The sequence below is a fragment of the Cornus florida genome, unplaced genomic scaffold (assembly GCF_030987335.1).
Source record: "Cornus florida cultivar Cherokee Brave unplaced genomic scaffold, ASM3098733v1 CherokeeBrave_3.0.0_Hap2_Chr03, whole genome shotgun sequence".
NCBI lineage: Eukaryota > Viridiplantae > Streptophyta > Magnoliopsida > Cornales > Cornaceae > Cornus > Cornus florida.
Window position 1 is genome coordinate 64888217 of NW_026775573.1, and position 20948 is coordinate 64909164.

At 37.6% G+C, this 20948-nt stretch overlaps 1 protein-coding gene across 1 annotated transcript; it reads right to left on the bottom strand.

Moving 5' to 3' along the window:
* Window positions 1-2312: 2312 nt before the first annotated feature.
* On the bottom strand, window positions 2313-19956 carry LOC132300693 (translation initiation factor IF3-1, mitochondrial). Its single transcript, XM_059797890.1, has 8 exons — window positions 19417-19956; window positions 19211-19298; window positions 18772-18839; window positions 17609-17713; window positions 15354-15410; window positions 4965-5033; window positions 4278-4379; window positions 2313-4187 (listed from the first exon to the last, which is right to left on the bottom strand). Exons 1-8 carry the CDS (start codon window positions 19624-19626, stop codon window positions 2682-2684), a joined length of 2205 nt encoding a protein of 734 aa, XP_059653873.1. The 5' UTR covers window positions 19627-19956; the 3' UTR covers window positions 2313-2681.
* Between the last annotated feature and the right edge of the window lie 992 nt (window positions 19957-20948).

Below are 20948 nucleotides of genomic sequence, written 5' to 3' on the forward strand. Positions count from 1 at the left end.
AACTGGTTTAGGTACCTATTAAAAAGACACAAAATAGGATTTTGTATGGTTTTGGAGTATTGGACCAAATTCTTCGAAGTCAGTTTTGTTGTTCTATACCTTCAATTAATTTATAGTTTTATTAAATTTTGTTCTCATAAAATTATTTATTTTGTTTGTGAGTTGTTATCATTTTTATTTATATTGTTGAATATGTCTTCTAGAAAGTACATAGTCAATTAACTAACCATAGAACTATAGATTGAAAATTCTTTAGAACTACACTTAAAAATCATAAAATAAATAATGAGCATATTACTAGCATAAACATATGGGTAGACTCTATTAGAAGACCATTTTAATTTTTTTGCCTAAAGTCTCAAATTATATTGAGCCGCCCCTGCCCAAGGGTACGGTACCTCTGGGGTATTGTAGACTTTCTTTATACCACAAAAAATTCTACAATACCTCAGGGGTACCATACCCCCGAATTTCTCTACTGTTGGATAACTTGGATGTGATGATGGGGTCTACCTGATGAATAATTCAATGGCTAAGAGGTTCTGAGGGTACAGTACCTTTGGAATATTGTAAACTTTTTCACATACCACTTAAGTCTACTCTCTTTTATTTTTCTCAGCTAATAATAAGCATACTTTTTCACATGAGTTTCCCTCTTTTTTGTCGTGTTTAGAAGGCACGAACAAAACTGCTTGAAAGAGGACTAAACGAGAAAGAGGACTAAAAGAGAATTATATAGTTAAAATTTCTTTCAAAATTCATTAACAATAGTTCAAACGAGTCGGTCAAAATTTTACACTATTTCCATGTCTAAATTACATTGTTAATTTTGACCGACTCATGTCATCGACTATAAATGAATTTTTGAACGAAATTTTAACTATATAATACTCGTTTAGTCCTCTTTCAAACTGGTAAATTCATGCCTCAATATTTGTACATAATCATGATAAAAAAAAGAAAAAGAGCTCATGAAAAATTTCGTGGGGGAGACGTCGTAGTAGCATTACTCAAAACTAAATAGAATATGCTATTTGTCAAGACTTTTTTTTTTTTTTTTTTTTCCCAAAAAAAGGTTTGGATTCTTTTAATATTTTAAATGACAATAACTTACTCCACGGTAAAATGAATTTATTTAGAAAAGGCACTAAAATAGTGAGCACCCAACTGGGGTAGCACCTTTTCTTTTTAATTTTTGGTAAAAAAAGTATATTTTTTTTCTTTATTTTTAACTTGGGATTTATTTTTCGTTCTTACTGACCAGATTTCGTGTAAAAAAGTATGTTAAATGAGAGAGAGATTCTAGTTGTAAAAGAAACAGAACAATTATTTTAGCCCCATTAGGGTGCTCTTTGTTTGTTATTTTTTCTTGACCCAAAGCTACTTTGAGCAGGGTGCAGCAAATTAAATTCAAACATTACCCAAAGCCACCGTATTCAATATATATATTCAAAGAGTAATGATATTCTGTCGATCCAAATGTCCGACAAGTTAAACCGAATTCCATCTAACAATGCCACGTCCCAAATGGCCAACAAGTTGTCCGAATTCCTTCTGGCAATGCCACATCATTGCCTTGTTTATTCCTCTCTTGTTGTTCATACCTATCTGTCTCTGTTTCTGACCATGTCAATTTCTATCAATATCTTTAATCTTTCTGACAAAATTTACTTCCCTCTCTGTTTCTGCCTGTGTCTCAATCTATATCTGTGTCTCTAATCTTCTGACAAAATTGATTTAATGCTCTTTTTTCAGAACTACATCAAATTGAATGCGTTTGATATATTACTGAAGATAGATAGTGAGATTACAAGAGATTGCAAGGGAGAGGAGAACTATAATTTGATTGTATGACTGAAGATCTACGAAGAAAAGGTATAAAAAAAACCCCGAAAAATAGAGCTGAGGTCCTGAAGAAATAGATTGGAAACCCTAATTAATCGACTATTTATGCCTCTCTGTCTTCACCTCTCTCTCTAAAACCCTCGTTTCCTGTTAGAAGAAGAGGAGATAATCATGAGACGAAAATGTATAATTCTCTTCTCCAATGGGTTTGATAATTTACCAATGAGACAGGCAGCCAATAGATTGAGATAGAGAAGAGAATTTCAATATTGATGGTCTAATTAAAAGATCTGGAAGAAAACATACAAACCCTAAAAATTGAATTGGAAACCCTGTTTTGAGATATATCTGATGGACGCTAAGAGTAGAAAACAAAATAAAAACAACAACGTGGCAGTGCCATGATCAGACTCCGGACTATTTTTCGGCCCTTTGCGTCGGACATAGTATCATTACTCATATTCAAATATAAGAACAATAAGAATATGATATGAGTTATACCAATACCCAAGTTACACCATCGTTAGAGCCCAACCAGAGCTAATGCCTTGGTAATCAGACTCGTCCCAATAATATTCAGTTCATACTACAAAAAAACGTTCTATGATACATATATATTGAGCAAGTAAGATTGGGAAATGGGCATCTGCAAAAGCTACCCAAGGGCCAAATACGGCCCCCTAAAAATCACAATGATAAAAAAACAAATAGGAGGGATATTCAACAATGATTAGTATACCATCTACGAATAACAATGATCCATCATGCGCTAACCGAACGGATTTCCTCACTTGTACCTCTTAACTTCAGCTGGTGCACCTGGTTGCCGAGGAGTATCACTTATCACTAGCTTTTGGAGAGCTAAAAATCCCGTAACTTTTAGGAGAACTGGGAGCACTAGGATGCAAAGCTTCTTGCTTTGGAATCTCTTCAGCAGGAGATTTCAAGTTGCTAAATAAGGAAGCATCAGTTTCAACTCGCTTGGCTTCTCTTGTCGGTGGCGGGAAATTTAGACCAAATTTTGGTTGCCTTTGTTGGTTAGATAATTCGGGTTCTGACCTCACTGAATCTCTCAGACCCCTAAAATCCATTGGTTCTCTCGTCGGGGACGGGAAATTTAGATCAAATTTTGGTTGCCTTGGTTGGTTAGATAATTGGGGTTCTGACCTGACTGAGTCTCTCACACCTGGGCCCCTAAAATCCATTGGTGTTCTAGGTGGGGATCCGTTACTTGGTCCACTCTTGTATCGATTCTCAGTCGGTTGTCGAGCCACGAATGGGGAAGATGGAACTTCATGTGTTGTAGAATTAAATTTAGGGGAAATAGGTGCTTCTTGTACACTTGGGCCTCTGAAATCCATTGGTGTTCTAGGTAGGGACCTGTTACTTGGTCCACTCTTGTACCGATTCTCAGTCGGTTGTTGAGCCACGAATGGGGAAGATGGAACCTCATGTGTTGTTGTAGAATTAAATTTAGGGGAAATAGGTGCTTCTTGTACACCTGGGCCTCTAAAATCCATTGGTGTTCTAGGTGGGGACCTGTTACTTGGTCCACTCTTGTATCGATTCTCCATCACTTGTCCAGCCACAAAGGAGGGAGCTGGAACTTCATCTGTTGTTGTAGAATCAAATTTAGGCGAAATAGGTGCTTCTTGTAAACTTGGGCCTCTAAAATCCATTGGTGTTCTAGGTGGGGATCTGCTACTTGGTCCACTCTTGTATCGATTCTCAGTCCCTTGTCGAGCCACGAATGGGGAAGATGGAACTTCATCTGTTGTTGTAGAATCAAATTTAGGGGAGATAGGTGCTTCTTGTACACCAGGGCCTCTAAAATCCATTGGTGTTCTAGGTGGGGATCTGTTACTTGGTCCACTCTTGTATCGATTCTCAGTCCCTTGTCGAGCCACGAATGGGGAAGATGGAACTTCATCTGTTGTTGTAGAATCAAATTTAGGGGAGAGAGGTGCTTCTTGTAAACCTGGGCCTCTAAAATCCATTGGTGTTCTAGGTGGGGATCTGTTACTTGGTCCACTCTTGTACCGATTCTCAGTCGCTTGTGAAGCCACGAATGGGGAAGCTGGAACTTCTTCATACTCTGTTTCTAATTGTTCAAAATCAGAGTCATCCTCACTTTCCAGGCTAGAGTCCGCAGTATCCGAATTTTCTTCAAACTGTAGAGGACTCTCATTGGACTCTTGAACCACATCACTTGTGGCCCTATCTTTGGAAGCTTTCTTTCCTGAACCTTTCTTTGATGGTCCGAACTTGACATGTCTGGCAATGAGATATGCTTGCTTTTTCTCCACCTGAGGTCCAGTGTCTACAATAGAAAAATCTTCAATCTGCATGAGGAAAAGAGTGGAGACAAAGGAAGGAAATTCAGTAATGCATCGGAAAAGGCTATGAGAAGAATGGAAAGTAGACGGTTATACCAGAGTTGAAATACGAGATAGCAACACTGCCAAGGCCTCCCTCTGAGCTGCTGCTTCTTTTTCATCCTTGGGTGTACCCATGTTCGTACCCATGGCCGTACACTGTTTAAGAAAGTTAAAAAAATTAGTATACAAAATTGAAGGAAAATAAGGACACAAACAAATATTTTAGTACACAAGATTGCAGAAATAAAACAAAATAAATAAATAAATAAAAACAGAAACACATCACAAGATGCACATATACACGAGGCAAAACCCAATAAAGGAGAACATCTATAAACATCACATACCACTCTGCTTGTGTCTTTGAAGCAAAGAAATGCACATGTTTTTGCTCTATATAACAATTCAGGTGCCAAATTTCATTCTCAACAAAAAGTAAACCACTAATTATGTAACCGATATAAACCTCAAATCAGCCACTCCGCATGCAGAGGTATGGATGTGTACATTTTAGTTGTTTAGTTACAGTGAAAGAAATACAAGAGGGGGGGTCTGCTCTGCTCCTAGCACTACAAAATTTTCACTTAAATTTCATCATTTAACGGAAAGGTTGACAAATTTCATGTCACTCAATGGAAACATCATCATGCCAGCAATTTATGGTACGATGAGCAGCACGGGAAAGAAGTGCAGACAACATCAATTCTCAGATAATCTTCTGAGAGAAGGAGAAGAAGATACCTTCACCCGATACCCACGCTCCATCATTCTCTTAGCCATGTCTGCTTTCATTTGAAGGTCTTTTTGTTCCTGTAAACAGAAGCAGTAGGTAAAAGTAAAATATCATCTATTCATATCCTGAAAATTATAATTTAACAAATGCAGATATTCATCATTTCTTAAATTTTTTATCAATTTATTATAATTTTATTCCTTTAGTTATTTAATTAATTACAAAAGTTAACTAGAGCTTAGTGCAACTGCAAATCTTCGAGATTCAAGAGTGAGGATACTAGTTGAGTATGAAACAACCACTTTGTGCAAATAATGCCAAGTTATGTATATATCAAGGCACCCTCCGAGTACTACACACTCTGCACAGATGGACCAACACTAGGGTAATGGCCTTTTTTCATAATAATATTAAATGATTTTGACAGCCTTATATTGTAGTTTATTATTGTTTTTGAATCTTGAAGCACACGAGATGGAGATCAATGGCAACAATCTTAAAAAGTGTGTAAAAGGCGCAAAAAGAAGGGTTCTAGGGCTCAAACCTTGATTTGGTATATGCTAGATGATGTGGAGTCCAGATGGAGTTTTAAATTGGGAGTTTCAAGATTCAAGAGTGAGGATACTTATGAAACAACCACTTTGTGCACCCTCCGAGCGCTGCACAGTCTGCACAGACGGACCAACTGCCAGGGTAATTGCCTTTTTCATTATAATATTAAATGATTTCGACAGTCCATATTGTTGTCTATTATTGTTTTTGAATATTGAAGCACATGAAGTGATGGAGATCAATGGTAACAATCTTTAAAACTGTATAAAAGGTGCAAAAAGAAGGGTTCTAAGGCTCAAGCCTTTATTTGGCATATGCTAGATGATGTGGAGTTTTAAATTGGGAGTTTTGGATAACTTTTATGTACTTTTATTATGCTATTTAGTATTGATTACCTCAATTATGGGGTAATCCAAGAGTCAAGTATTGAATGCCTCAATTATGAGGTAATCCAAGAGTCAAGTATTGATTACCTCAATTATAGGGTAATTCAAAAATCACGAGTTACACTCCCAGAATGCTATAAGAAGGATAGGATGTAAGTTTGGTGAGGTAGGGAATGAATGAATAAAATATCTTGTGAAATTTCTTTGTAAGTGATTCACAAAATATGAAGGTGTGAGGCCTTCTCTAGGTGTGATGCCTAGAGTCCTAGACATGTTGGTGTGATTCCAATAGGCTTTTGTTATTTTAAAATCCTTTATCTCAACTAACACATCTTGAATCACAGTCCTGTTATTTGAATTTTCAACCAATAAACACTGATTTTTTTTCAACTATTCAAGGCTGCTCTTGTCCGACATCACGAAGCATGGAATAGATTTTTGATACATAGTTGAGTTTTTGGCCTGTTTAAGTTCTTAGGGCCTTTTGGCTTTTCTCGCTTTGGGATGCATTCCCCTATTGAGCGCTCTTCAATACATTCTTACTTATCCAAAAAAACAAAAAAAAAAAAAAAACATGGACAGATCAAAATAACAAATTTTGGGATATAGATATGTATATATATTGTTGACCTAAATGTTTCTTACCTACGAACATTTTAATGATAACAAATCATTGAAGGTGTTCGTATTTAATACCTACTTGAGTTTGTGCTATGCAGGTTAGACATGTGTGAAAACTCAAGATGAGTTAAAGGGGCCAGGATCAAAGTCTTCTTTTTCATACTCAAAAGAAACAAGAAGGTTTGGAATGGTCGGGAAAACATTTTGGTGCTTGGCTTAGATAAGTTCAGGTCCGGATAGCTTTGTCAGGTCTGGATACCAGGTCTGAAACGGACTTGACTATGTTATAGTAAAGGTCTGTTTACAAGCTTCACTAAGTACTAGTTCGGGAGTTCAGGCCTGAAGGCACTGTTGAACTATATGGTGCCGGATGATAGATCAGTGGCAAAGACCAAGAAGGATCCAAAACTTAAAGATTTAAAGCTCAAAGATATTAAAGACGTAGGTAAAGGACCTCTTAAGCGGAAATCAATGAGTCAATATGAGCAGGACATGAACAAGTCAACCCATTAACATCATTGAAGATCAAGATATGTGGTAGATAGGCTTGGGTGAGTGATTAAATTTCTAGTAAAGTTAATCTTGAAATATCTCACTTTTTTATTTGATAAGTAAAATATATTAGAAAAGCATTTAAATAATTTAATTAAATAGTTATTTACTTATACTGACTGATGGAGTGGGGATTCGAACCTGGGCCTTTGGCCACAAGCAACACATGCCTTACCACTGGGCTATCACATCACATCCCAGGACCATGCACATCATTCATATCATTTGCATGTCCCCAGGACCACAAGCAATTGGCCATGAATCTCTTCTCATTCTTCATGGGGCCTTTGCTCAAGTTAAGTTGGTTCAAGATTTTGTCAGCTTTGGAAGAACTCACTGTTGGAAACATGAACCAGGACCATGTAGCTAAGTCATATCATTTGAATTGATATCTCGGTTTTAAAAAAGGCTTTGGAATTAAATGATTCTTTCTTCAAAAGCCTTAAGTGATATTGAGATGATCTCCAAATTGGAATATCTTTTATAGTCAATATTCACAAGTAGATGATTCAAGGACCTTGGATCAATTTGATTCTTAAAACATGATAATGAACTTAAGACTCGAAAGGATTAGGACTTGAGTTTATCATATACGTCCTTTAAAGTCCTAAAGAAAGTTGGAATGGACTTATGCCTTGATTGAACTCTAAAGAGTTATATATATCATGGTCAATGAGCCTAAGTCGACTTGAACATTCCAGTGGCATCTCTTGCTCGAGGTTTTCAAACCCCAATTGACCTTGACGATATGTCAATCGACTCATTCAAAAAGTAGAGATGACCAAAAGTTGATTTTTGAGTCTGATTCCCTTGATTAGTTTACCTCGAGTGTCCAAAGAGATTTAACACTCAAAGGATAAATGTCCAAGTCAACCTTCAACTTCAATCAGTAAACTGCTCTAGCCAAACATGTCAACAGCTCTATGAGCAAGTCGAGTGTTCATGCACTAAGCCCAAAATTCAAACGGCTAATTCAACAGTCCCAAAGCAACCCATTTGTGCCTAACGGCTATATCTTTGAATGGGGCTATAAATACACCTTGTGTTGATCTTCCAACGACTCTCTGAAGTACAAAAATATACATTCATATAGAGAGATTTGTGGAAGGTGTGTGATTCATATTGAATAAAGTGAGGACAATCATGCTCCCACTTACATATATCAACAAGAGTGTTAGAACAATACATCTCTATATATCTTTGTTTGAAGATTCTACCAATGAGCATTCATTTCTTCATTCTTCTTTGATAAAAGCTAGCATGAGCTTTCAATTTCATACCTTTTCATGGGTAGCACCACTATTGAGCTTCATCATACATATTCTTCATAGTGGTTTTTCAAATCCTACAGTCGAGCTTTCATTTGAATATTTCTTGATTTTTTTTTTCCTAGTTTACTCACACACATGCCTCCACTGAGGCTCGAACCCCTGACCTCTATTTGAGAAGTAGGGGCTAGGTACCGCTAGGCCTGTTGGTGAATATTTCTCAATTTAACTCTTATGTAATTGGAAAAAAAAATGTACGATTCAATCTATTGAGAAACAAATCTTTGTACACCAAGGCTCACTCTCGGCCTTTGTGTGAGAGGAGTATAGGCTTACTCTCAGCCTTCATGTGAGAGGAGTGTCGCCTACTCTCGACCCTTATGTGAGAGGAGAAAGGCTTACTCTCAACCTTCATGTGATAGGAGATAGGCTTAGGCTTACTCTCAACCTTGATGTGAGAGGAGATAGGCTTACTCTCAACCTTCATGTGAGAGGAGTGTGGCCAAATCGATGTGAGAGGAGATAGGCTTACTCTCAACCTTCATGTGAGAGGAGTGTGGCCAAATCTCAGCCATTGTGCTAGAGGAGGAAGGCTTGCTCTCAGCATTGATGTAAAAGAGGTTATCACTGACCCTCAAAGTGAAGAGGCTCTGTTCATTGTCTTCAAGAAGGAGCTTCAGCCTCCAATAAAGCTTAGATTTCAAATAATCGAGTAAAAGCTAGAGGCGAGGATGTTGGTAGTTCTACCGAACCTCGTAAAATCTTATGTCAGTATCACTAATCCTTAAACTCCTTCATATTTACTGTCCAAGCATGATAGTTTAACTTAGATGCATATACGAGTGTTTGTGTAGAAATAGCTTTCTTTAGATGTATAATGTCTTGGTTTAGTTTCTTTGTTTTAGATGCATGCTAGGAGCCTAGGATTAGATGTATGTTAGGACCTTACTTTCACCAAGTCCGGATGCTTGAAGGTCTTGATTTGCCTAGTCTATGTATGGCTCCTTGTTTGTATACTTATATGTATGTATGCATTTAAGTATTTAAGTACATCAAACAAACGAACAAGCCCCAAATCAATCAAGACAAGAGTCAGTTTCTATCCAAAAAAATATTACCCCCCTAAAAACAATGCTTGAGAAAAAGTAGTGAATTATAACTGATTATGTTGGGGTTATATGTATATTTTTTATGGTACAGGGGGCTTCTATGATTTTACCCCCCTAAAAAATATTAGCATTACACACATGGTCACAATTAATGCACAATGATAATTTTTCATATAGAACAAAAATATAATTGTAACGAAAAAGCAGTGAATTAGTAGCATATATCATATAACAATCATTACACCAATCGTATTTCATTTTCTAAATTATGTTGGAGTAATTATTAGTAAAAAATAAATTTTAGGGTAAAGTGCATTAAACCCCCCTCAACTACACCCCAAGTGCAACTAACCCTCCTCAACAACAAATAACCCCCCTCAAGTATGAAGTTGGTTAAGTTTTAGGACAGAGAAGGTTTTTCCGGTCCATTGCTGTTGATGGAAAAGTTAAATGACTCTTTTGCCCCTGTAATAAAACTACCTCGTTTTATATGCTATCTAATGAGAGTTGTTGATGTGGCTAATATAATCTCCATCCCCAATAAATAATTGACAACTCATCCTATCACTCCATTTCACACGTTAATAACCTTAAAAGGTAAATAATGACTTTATAATTGCAAAACCCTCTATACTTCTCATCTTGCCGCTTCCCAAAGCCTCCCAACGCCGCCATGAGCGCTCCGCTCCTCCAAAGGTGACTTACCCCAATTGATCTTCTCCTTACTTATTTGCTCTCACATCTAATTTATCATCTCTCTCTACCAACACCACCTGCACCATCGTCGAAGTGTAAAGCACTATAAATCTACCAGATTTCTCTCCCAAATCAGAAGCACTGTACATCTAATCTATCATTCACACTTTCCAGACTTCTCTGTCAAGCTCTCGCCATCAGAGGCTTAAAAGCTCTAATCTCTCCAGCATCGTCGTCGTCATTCCAGAGCAAGTTCGGCAAGTTTAACAACTCCACACCACGCGACCATGGAGTTTCTGACGAATAGTGTTTTATGGTTGAAGTTCATTTTTGGGTCGAATATAATAATCAGATTTATTGGTGCGAGAATTTGGCCAGAGGCAGAGTTTTTTACGAGAATTTGGCCGAAGAGACAGAGCTTTGACAATCGCAAACTTGGTCCGATGATGTGGGAAGGATAGTGTTTTTTCGAGAAAGGCCTTTTTAAGTTGAGTTAATCATTAAAATCTCTAAACCCCAAATCAATTAATTTTTATTTTATAACAAATATAATCATGAAAATGGTTCTCAAGGTGGACTCTGTTTTCTTCTTGCTGTTGTAATTGAGCTTTGGTGATAAGCTTCAATGTTGATAAAATTATGATTGTTTTCCTCTACCAAACACCATCAAACCCAATTGAAACCACAAACCCACACACCACAAACCGTCAAACCCAATTGAAACCAACCCACTGCCACAACCACCATCATCATCAATCTCATATGCAGTTTGATAAGAGTATTGATCTGTGGGGTTGACATCGTTTTATTTTTCCCATATGCAGTTTGATAATGCGATACACTGTGATATTGAAGGAGCACCACCACAGATCGATGGAGGAAGAAGGGCAATGAGTGAATTAGGGGAACTTATGCGTTAGGGCTTGTTTGGTTACTAACAGTCTTTCAATGGCATTATGGCCTCTTACATTTAATTAGGGTTGTATAGTCATTTAGATAAATATGGGCTCTCACGTGCAAGGCAGGTTATAAAAACTGATTGGACGGTCGCCGGATTGGGTAAACTGCAACCAAACAACATAGTTTGGGGGGGTTTTCTGCTACTTTAGAAATTCAGGGGTGTTTTGTGCTCATTGGGATATAGTTGAGGGGGGTTTATTGCACTTTACCCTAAATTTTATACTTGTATATGATCGTGTTAATGCCATATCCGTGTCCAATTTTTTTTTTTTAATTTAACGTGTCGACATATCCATGTCGTATTTTGCCCATGTCCTGCATCTATGCTACTTGGTTGGGTATATTCGGAATTGCTTGCAAATTCGAGCCTGTTAAGGTTTAAATCTGCCTTAATAAACAACAATTGTCAGTTTGGAACCAGAATGGCTCAGTTCCAGGTTTTCCAAACAAGGTTCTTTAGTTGTTCCTGAATGTATTAATTTAGCACAGCTCAAAAGGCATCCCTCAACACAAACTGTTTGATCATCCTATGAGGAGGTGATAAGTGTGTGTTAGGCATGACACGTGCATTAAGCTCCGTGATGAAACTGCGGTGATCTTGGTGAAAGAGTAGAGATTACATAGAGCTGCCACAGTTGGCTTGACTCCAAATTCTACCGATTGTCAGTTTGGAACCAGAATGGCTTGGTTCCAGGTTTTCCAAACAAGGTTCTTTAGATGTTCCTGAATGGAATAATTTAGCACAGCCCAAAAGGCATCCCTCAACACAAACTGTTTCCAAACAAGGTGATAAGTGTGTGTTGAGCATGACACATGCATTAAGCTCCGTGATGAAACTGCGGTGAGCTTGGTGAAAGAGTTGAGATTACATAGAGCTGCCACAGTTGGTTTGACTCCAAATTCTACAGATAAGCAAGGGGACATGACGATGGGGTTGGTTGACGTGTGTTTGTTGCTTCGTCAAGCCAGGATGGATCTGAGGAGTATGTTTCGGACAATGAGGAGAGACTGCCAAATGATATACTTGGACGTCCTCCGGATATTATGGCATTGGGAGGAAGGGGAGGCTAATATTATGGGGATGGTGGATCCTTTGGCAGTGGTGTTGTCTGAAGGGTTGAGGGAGCTCCCACTTGTGGCAGTCGACATAAAGCGAGGGGAGTAGGGGGTGAGGGAGAACCTTGGTGCTACAAATGACTTGTTGGGAGTGACTTTCGAAGGCAACGATGAGCAAGCTATGGTTATGCTCCACTCTGTAGATTTCATCCTTGGCTTATACATTTGGTTGTGGAGCTAACTCCTTCCCCATTTCTTACCTGGGAATGCCCCCTGGGTTTGCAGTTGAGGGATGTAGCCGGTTGGGATCATGTGGTTGAGAGGTTTGAGAGGAGACTTGCTGGTGGAAGAAGTAATCTTTCGAAGGGTGGGAGGGTCACCCTAATATAATAATAAAGAGCACATTGTCGAGCCTCCCTACCTATTTCCTTTCTCTTTTTCAGATTTCCTCCTCAGTGGCTGATAGGATTCAGACACCCGCGGAATTTCTATGGGGTGGAGTTCAAGTATCATCTTGTCCGCTGGGAGCAAGTGTGCAGGTCAATCCAGTTGGGTGGTCTGGAGATCAGGAGGCTGGTCCCCTTCAATAGGGCTCTTCTGGGGAAGTGGTTGTGAAGGTCAACTCTGAGCACCAGAGACTTTGGAGGAGGTTTATCTCATGCCGTTATGGGTAGGAGAGAGGTGGCTGATGTTTCCTTGCAGTGAGGATCCCAAGTGGTGTTGGTGTTTGGAAATTCATTCCAAAGGGGTGGGATGAATTTTTTAAACATACTCCCTCCGTCCTTTTTTTTTTTTTTTTTGATAAGTACTCCCTCCGTCCCATTTTAATTGTCCCTTTTCGGTTTTACAACTTTTTAAGGGGACATGTATTTAATGCATTGTCCCCTTTTGAAACTTCAAAGGTTACCCTTTGAAGTTCAAATATATAGTATCAAGTTCAGAAAATTTTAAATACTTATTTGAAATCTATATCTATCGGATCACAGCTTCATGTACCAAATATTTCCATATCGACGCAACCAATAATTCTGTTCCTACAATGTAATGGAGAATGGATGCGAGAGAGAGACTTTCATTTCGGTCAGCCATAGACCCCCACCAGTTACTGGGTCTAATCAAAAGGATATTATTGGAAAGATGCATTTAACGTATCTTAACTTTTCATATGGGACATCTATTTTGGGAAAGCCAAAAAAAGGAAAGATGGACCATAAAACTATGATGGAGGGAGTATTAGATTCCGATCTCAGGATGGTAGAGGCATTCATTTTTTAGAGGACATTTGGTGTGGTGATAGTGTGCTGGCATGTTCTTTCCTCAGGCTCTTCAGGATTGCTCTTGACAAACACGCCTTGGATGCCGACCATTATCAGCTTGGTAGCGGGAGGACAACTTGGGATGTGCGCTTTTTGAGACATTTTCATGACCCGGTGTTGGAAGACCTTTTAGGTTTGTTGTTGTTACTGTATCACCAGGAGGTTGATGGAGGAGGTACAGATGTCCTTGTCTGGGTTCCCTCTTCTCAGGGGAGGTTCGATGTGCGCTCTCTTTATAGGCGGATTTCAAATGCTCCGAGGCCCGCCTTCCGTTGGAAGACTATTTGGTGAACAAAGGCTCCCATCAAGGTGGCCTTTTTTGTTTGGACAGTGATTTTAGGAAAGATTTTGATGCTGGACAACCTGAGGAGAAGGAGACAGAGATTTTGATGCTTGACAGATGTGGACTTTTTTATTTGGGTTATTTGTGGAAAGGGCATACTTTTTGCGTTCTTGAATCCCAGTTAGAGTGGTATTTTGTTGGTATTTTTCAGTCTTTTTCTCTTGTAGACTAGAATAGTTGGCAGTTGGCACTATATAGTTCAGCAGCTCCTTCAGGGCTCCTTCGAATGAAGGTAGCTTGGGTTTCACCTAAATATAACAATTATAGCAATCTGCTCCAGTCGGTCACTAGATCTGGCCGTGGAAAGACGATTATTAAGATTCTTATATTCACATTCATTTTACATTAAAAACGTCTACCCAGGGAATAGACGTCTTTACCTTCTAGATGTGTCAAAAGGACATAAGAAATAGAGAAAAGGAATATTTGCACAGGAATAATCTTTGGTGTTGTATGTGTAAGAGCGACGAAGAGTGTAAGAGCGACGAAGAGTCTGTAGATCATCTTTTGTTGCACGACCCTGTGGTCCGAAATAGTTGGGGTTTGATTTTGGAGTGGTTTGGGGTTCAGTGGGTCATGCCTCGGTCCTCAAGAGGCTTGATTGACACTTGAAGAGGGTGTTCTGTGGGCTCCCAAGTCCATGACTTTTGGAGGGTGGCCCCCTTTTGTGTTTGGTCTTTGGTGGTGCTTATTAAGGAAACAGAATTTTAAGATCCTTAGACGGAGAGAAATCTTCTGTTAGGGCTCTGAAATTCTCTATTATTAACTCTCTTTTTTGTTGGGCCAATGGGAGAAATTGTAAGTCTTTAGTAGAGTTAGTTGATTTTTTGGGTTCCTTGGGTTCTCAGGGCCTTTTGTTGGTCCTTGTGTAGCTTTTCTTGGGATGTGTTCGTTGTTTAAGTGCCTTTTATACAATCTTACTTATCAAAATATATATATATATATATCCTAGGCAGCTTTACTAGAGAATCGAATGAACTGCAGGTTTGTACACTGTAAATTCTATGATGCATCACAGAAGCTAGAGACAAAGCACAGGCAATTCCGCTTTTGATTCAGGAAGAAGACAATTACAAATTTTCAGCAATACCTCAATCATCAAAAAGCATGTGGTAGAAGAATTAGGATTTGATATTTTCAGTGTCAATCAAGATAATTAACCTTAGCCCTCACTTCAAGAAATTACTAAAAGAATTAGTTTTTTTTCCTTTCAATTTTTTAACACTTGAGCCCATTGAAAAATAATAAATGATCCAAAACAACTTATTTACTATTTTTTATCTTTTTTTTTTTTTTTTCTTTTTTTTGCGGAAATGCAAAAAAAATATAAACAAAAAATGACAAAAAAAAAAAAAAAAAACAAAAATGCTACTATGAGGCCCTTATAAAATAATGCTTTTACCCAAGATGATGTTGTTATCATGGAAAATTCTCATTTTTCTATTAAGTTTTACCATATTAGTGACCGATGAACTCCAGGAAGTATCTAATTCATGAGAATGAAAAAACTATAATTGAGTATCAGATAAACAACTTACAATTTTTTCAGTAAATCGAATTTCTTTGAACACTCCTGTCCTTAAAGTCACTTCAGACTGCATAGAAGAAAAGAAACACAAAATTAATTATACATTCTGAGGTTTGAATTCAATAGCAAAGTACACCTGAGGGTTGGATTGCTGCTCATCTCACAAGAGCATAACAAGTTTATTGAACTTATAACACTTGACTAAATTGGATCTGTACTTCTGTAGGTCACTAAGAACTGACAGAACACAAATCACATGACATAACTCCAAATTTTTAGCGTCTATAACAAACGAAACTTGTATTTGAATAACCTCCGGCTAATCCCAAACATTGTAACCCATACGTGTAAATTAGAAGAAGTCCATGCCGCGTCTATAACGAAGGAAACTTGTATTTGAATGACCTCCAGCTAATCCCAAATGTTGTTACCCATATGTGTAAGTTAGAAGAAGTCCATGCCAGAGTCCCTTTCCTTATTTTCTCTTTACACACCACATCCCAACCAAGGTTTAAACCTGGCACCTCTCTACATTAATCCAATGGCAAAGCCTATCAATCATGGTTGATTATAAACAAATTATCAATTTCTAGACTTGATAGTAAAAGGATTAAAAGCCAAAAAAGCAAAAAGATTTATTCACTTAAAGTTTCGACTTTGAGGAACAAGATGTCAAATGTAAACAATTTGATAAATATTTATTTCATCACATTTTATTCAATAATAAAGAAATTTAAAATCTGAGTTTGGCACCAAAAATGTAATACAAGTCTTATACCAACTATTATGGCCGGTTATATCAAATTTCGTCATTCTACAAATTTTTTTTTTAAATCTTGGCAAGGAGGAGGAAGTACCACTGCACTAAGCCTTGGTAGTAATTTCGTCATTCAACTTTAAGTTCCACAAGTTCCATGTTTTTTCTTTTTTTTTTTTTTTTGGGGGGGGGGGGGGTGTGTTTCATTGTTAAATGTTTCAAGAACCCAAAATTCTCACCATGACCAAAGTCAAGAGGGTAATATTATACAAACAAATAAGTCCAATTCTCTTTGCCTTCTAAGCAGGATGCGCTCCCCAATTTGAGCGCCTTTCTAACATACTTTACTTATAAATATATATATAATATAGTCAAAACAACTTCTCAATGTAGAATGAAGATAGGGAAATTTATCTAGGGAACCTGGTTAGCATTCACTTGTATTCACAAGGGAATGATTTTTGCAAAACAAATAATATTGAAATGTGCCAAAAATACTTTTTTTTTATAAGTAAAAATGTGCCAAAAATACTCTTTAGCATACCCAAATAAAAGCGAGTAAGTTTAAAAGACCAAGAGATTGTGAAACGTTGATAGTTTCATCAAGCTTTCATGCATAAGTTACACCTTGAAGGCTTTCAAAACTCTGGGGCCAAATGCAGAAATTGCCATAGTATAGGAGAAATAATTCTAGAAGAATGTCATATGGTTGGGTATAAAAAACATTGTTTTACCAAATAATGAGAACATGGACTGGTGCAGTGGTAAAAGTTGGGGCTATAAGCATGAAAATTTTGGTTCCAATCTTGAGAACACCACTTTGTATAAAAAATGTTATATGTTAGGTTTGTATCCAGTCCACCCTCCCACCACCCTTGATTAACAAGGATCACACTAAGTAATGACCCTTACTCGACCAATAAAAAAGTCAAATAGTTTTTTAAGCCTTTGGTCTTTCAACTTTTACCTAAATACATGATCTTCACAATCAACCTAGATATACACCAAGCCCTTTTTATAAATAGAAGCGTCACTACTATTGTTGTCCCACATCAGCAAACGATTCCCATTAACTCCAGTAATATACTGATGCAAAAAGCAGTGCACAATTTAGCCTTCGCTCTACAAAACTATTTGTCAGCCAGCATCCTGGATAATGCAATGTCACAAAACTTACTTAACTATCTACTGGCTTGAGAAGCACACTCATAACATCTACCAGATAAAATTTAGAACAGTAAAATGGAAGGCCCAAAGATCATTATCCACTTTAAGGTCAGAAAGTTGATAGCACATTTCTGGTGAATTCATATGCAATATACACATGACACAAAAAAGATTAAACAGAACAAAAATGAGAATTATCAATTATTTACGCAATGGAAATAGCAACAAACCGTAGAAACATAACACAATATCAAAATTGCTACCACCAGCCAAAGAATCTCATCAAATGATTTAATCTCAACAAGCTAGAACACAGAGACATACATCCAAGAGGAACCCACCTTGCTTTTAGCACGCACTTTTTCCTTTACTATTTGTTTTTGTTTGTACCTTTCTTTATGGTAGTCCATTAGTTTGCAGACTGGCGGCTTAGCAGTTCGTTGAACCTGTTTAATATAAAATGAAAGAATTCACTGAGCTCCAGTTGGAAAAATTAGTATTTCCCACATTTTTCATATATTGAATCCATTAATGTATTGTAATTGAAATGCAAAAAAGAAGGTCAAACAACCACTCAAAATGCAAAAAACAGGGTCAAACAATTATAAAGTAGAGCGCAAAGCCCGTTCATCCCCAGCGTCGAGCTGAGCCTCCCACAACATAGCCAACCAAGTCACTATCATCTAGGTGAATTTGGAAGGAGATACGAAGAAAGTAAGGAGGCCATCTCTTTATCTTTAGCAAACAATCAAGGGCATCTTTCTTTTGTGAAGTGGCTTTGCCCTTGGAGAAATATATAGTGAGTGAAGAACAACAGATTTTCCACTTCACATCCACTCTACAAGGCTCAGTTTTCATCAAGAAAAGGGTACGGTACCCTTTGATCTTCTCATTCGCTCCTCTCTCTCTCTCTCTCTCTTCTTTTTCTTTTTTCCTCCTGTATACTAGGTTAACAATCAGTCGATAATCGTGTAATCAGCAATGCTGATCTTGGTAATTGTTTTAAAAAATGTGTAAGCAAATCTTTTGCAAATTTAGTCACTGTCATGAATATGAATATCCACTGATCAAGTGATTCGATAACAAAATAATACATATTTAATTTCACTTGTAAAAATTTCACAATAAGATGGCAATAAGCACTGTAACAATCTATAGAGTAACACCAATTTCTATTCCCTACACTACTAGATTTCTAAAATGGCAATAAGAATTGTGACAATCTATAGAGTAACAGCAATTTCTATTCTCTACACTATATTTCTAAAACTAAAATAAACAATCAAACAAACATAAAAAAATTTAACGGCTTAAGAGTTTTCTTTTCTTTTTAAAAAAATAAAGAAGTCAAAACATCTGAAAAGATGAAACCAAAAAAAAAACACAAACAAAGAGTGAACCCTTTTTTGGGGGAAGGGAGGGGCGAAGGCATTTTTGTCCAGCAACTAAATTTTCAAAAGTTCTCAAATACAAATAATTTCACATTGAAAAAATAAAAAATTACCTCAACTAAATCAAGCTCGAGTCTCTTTGCACGTTCAAGTGCTTCGCGCCTTGACACTATAAAATGCCCTGAAAATAAGCACACATTCAAGAATACGATAATAAGAGTTCACTCTACCCCTTCACCATCTATGAAACAATGAGATGCCTTCTTCCCAATACGCTGTCATCCACATAAAACTCTAATACCATACAATTCGAATATGTACTGAATTGCGTTGTCTATATTCCAAAATTCATACACGCTATTTTCTTGCCAGGAGCCACTATTTAGAGCAAATCCCACTAAACTCACATTATACAGTTCATAAATAAAGTACCATTTTTTTCCAAAACTATCTAACAATTAACAACGCACATACACACTACCATTAAACAAACATTAAACCCTTGAAAATTTCACAAACATTTGAACCAAAACAATAATGACATGCACATACCTTCATCAGTCACAAGCCTAACGACCTCAGCTGTAATTTTCTCATTCAATCGTGGCCCACTTGAGTCTTCCTTCCTCCTTGAGGTGAACTGAACACCAATCATGCCATTAACAAAAACCCATTACTCAAAACCATCACACACCCAAACACACACACATGTATGACATTGTAAAACTCGATTTGGGTTTTGAGGCTTTCGTAATTACCTGGACAGGTGCGGCGAAGAACCTCACATTGTTACGAGGCACGAATGGGTTGTTGTGAATAATCAAACATGGTTTATCGAGTACGCGAATTCTGGTGTGCCCAGCAGCGTGATTGACCGAACAAGGTCCTGGAATTTGAGAATAACGTCTCTTGAATTGGTTTGATAAGCTTTTGAGGTTCGACTGCTTGATTCGACACCAAAATGCCATCTTCGTTCAGTTTTGTATACCAGAGAAAGGCATTTCTCGATGTGAAAATGTAATTTCTTTCAGAGAGAATAGCTAAGAGCGAGTTTTGAGAAGAGTCGATTCTTGATCGAAGCTTGGGTGTGTTAACGGTATGAAACACGTATGAATCCACAGACAACGAAGGGATGTAAAACCCTAATCGAACTTGGCGTAATATGGTAATCAGAGCGTGCTGTGAAGTTGAATTACTGAATCGCGTTTAGCGGCGGCCACAACTTGCTTTGGATCCTGTTTTGGATCCGGGTGCACGTTTGTACATTCCGTTTATGAACCTAACGGAAATAACTCTGCCTTTGGTGTGAAAAAAATGAAATGAAAAGAAATGAAATATCCCATCATTTCTCAATTTTGTATGCAATTTAAAGTGACAAAATTATTTTATTGAAATAAAAATTTATTTTTGAGAATAAAAATAATTCTACAACTAAACATATAAAATAGCCCTAAGGGACGTAGATGTGTTGGCAGAGATCCGAGAGGTAAGTCTTTCACATTTAACTTTCGACCGTATTCCTGACTTGAATAGTGCTTGTATTGTGGAACTGATACACATGCTCTAAAGGGAAAAACAAAATATATAGAATGTTCATTCCATTCCCAAATAAATTTTTTAAAAAAAAAAAATCAAATTCCCAAAAAAAAAACCTCATGTTCTAAGTCTAAAAACCGTCACTACCACCACCACTGCCTTCCACCTCCACCACCACCACCACCTTCCACCACAACCACTGCCACCTCAATTGCCTTTCACCATTGTCACTACAATCGTCACCATTGTTGTCACATTCAACCACCACAATGTCGCCACCTCCACTGCCTTCTGTCACTGCCACCACCACCAACTTCCATCAAAACCACATTCGATCACTACCACCTCCATTGTCTTCCACTTCTGTCATTACCACCATCCCCGTCACCATTACAACCACTGTTGTCGTTCTCTTCACCACCACCACTACCACCACCATCATCACCTCCAGAACTGTCACCGCCTTTCACTTCCACCACTACCGTTATCGCCATCACCGTCGCCTTCTACCACCACCACCATCATCACCTCCTTTGCCTTTTTACCAACATTACTGCCGTCTCCCGCTACCGTCTTCCAACCTCACCACTTACACCACTATCGCTTTCCACATCCACCTCCACCTCCACCACCACCACCATTGTCACCACCATCTTTCACCATCATCGTTTCTTTTAAAAAAATTATAGAAGAATGTAATTTTGTTAATTTAATTTATTTATCATTAAGAGGGGTATTTTGAATAATTTAATTT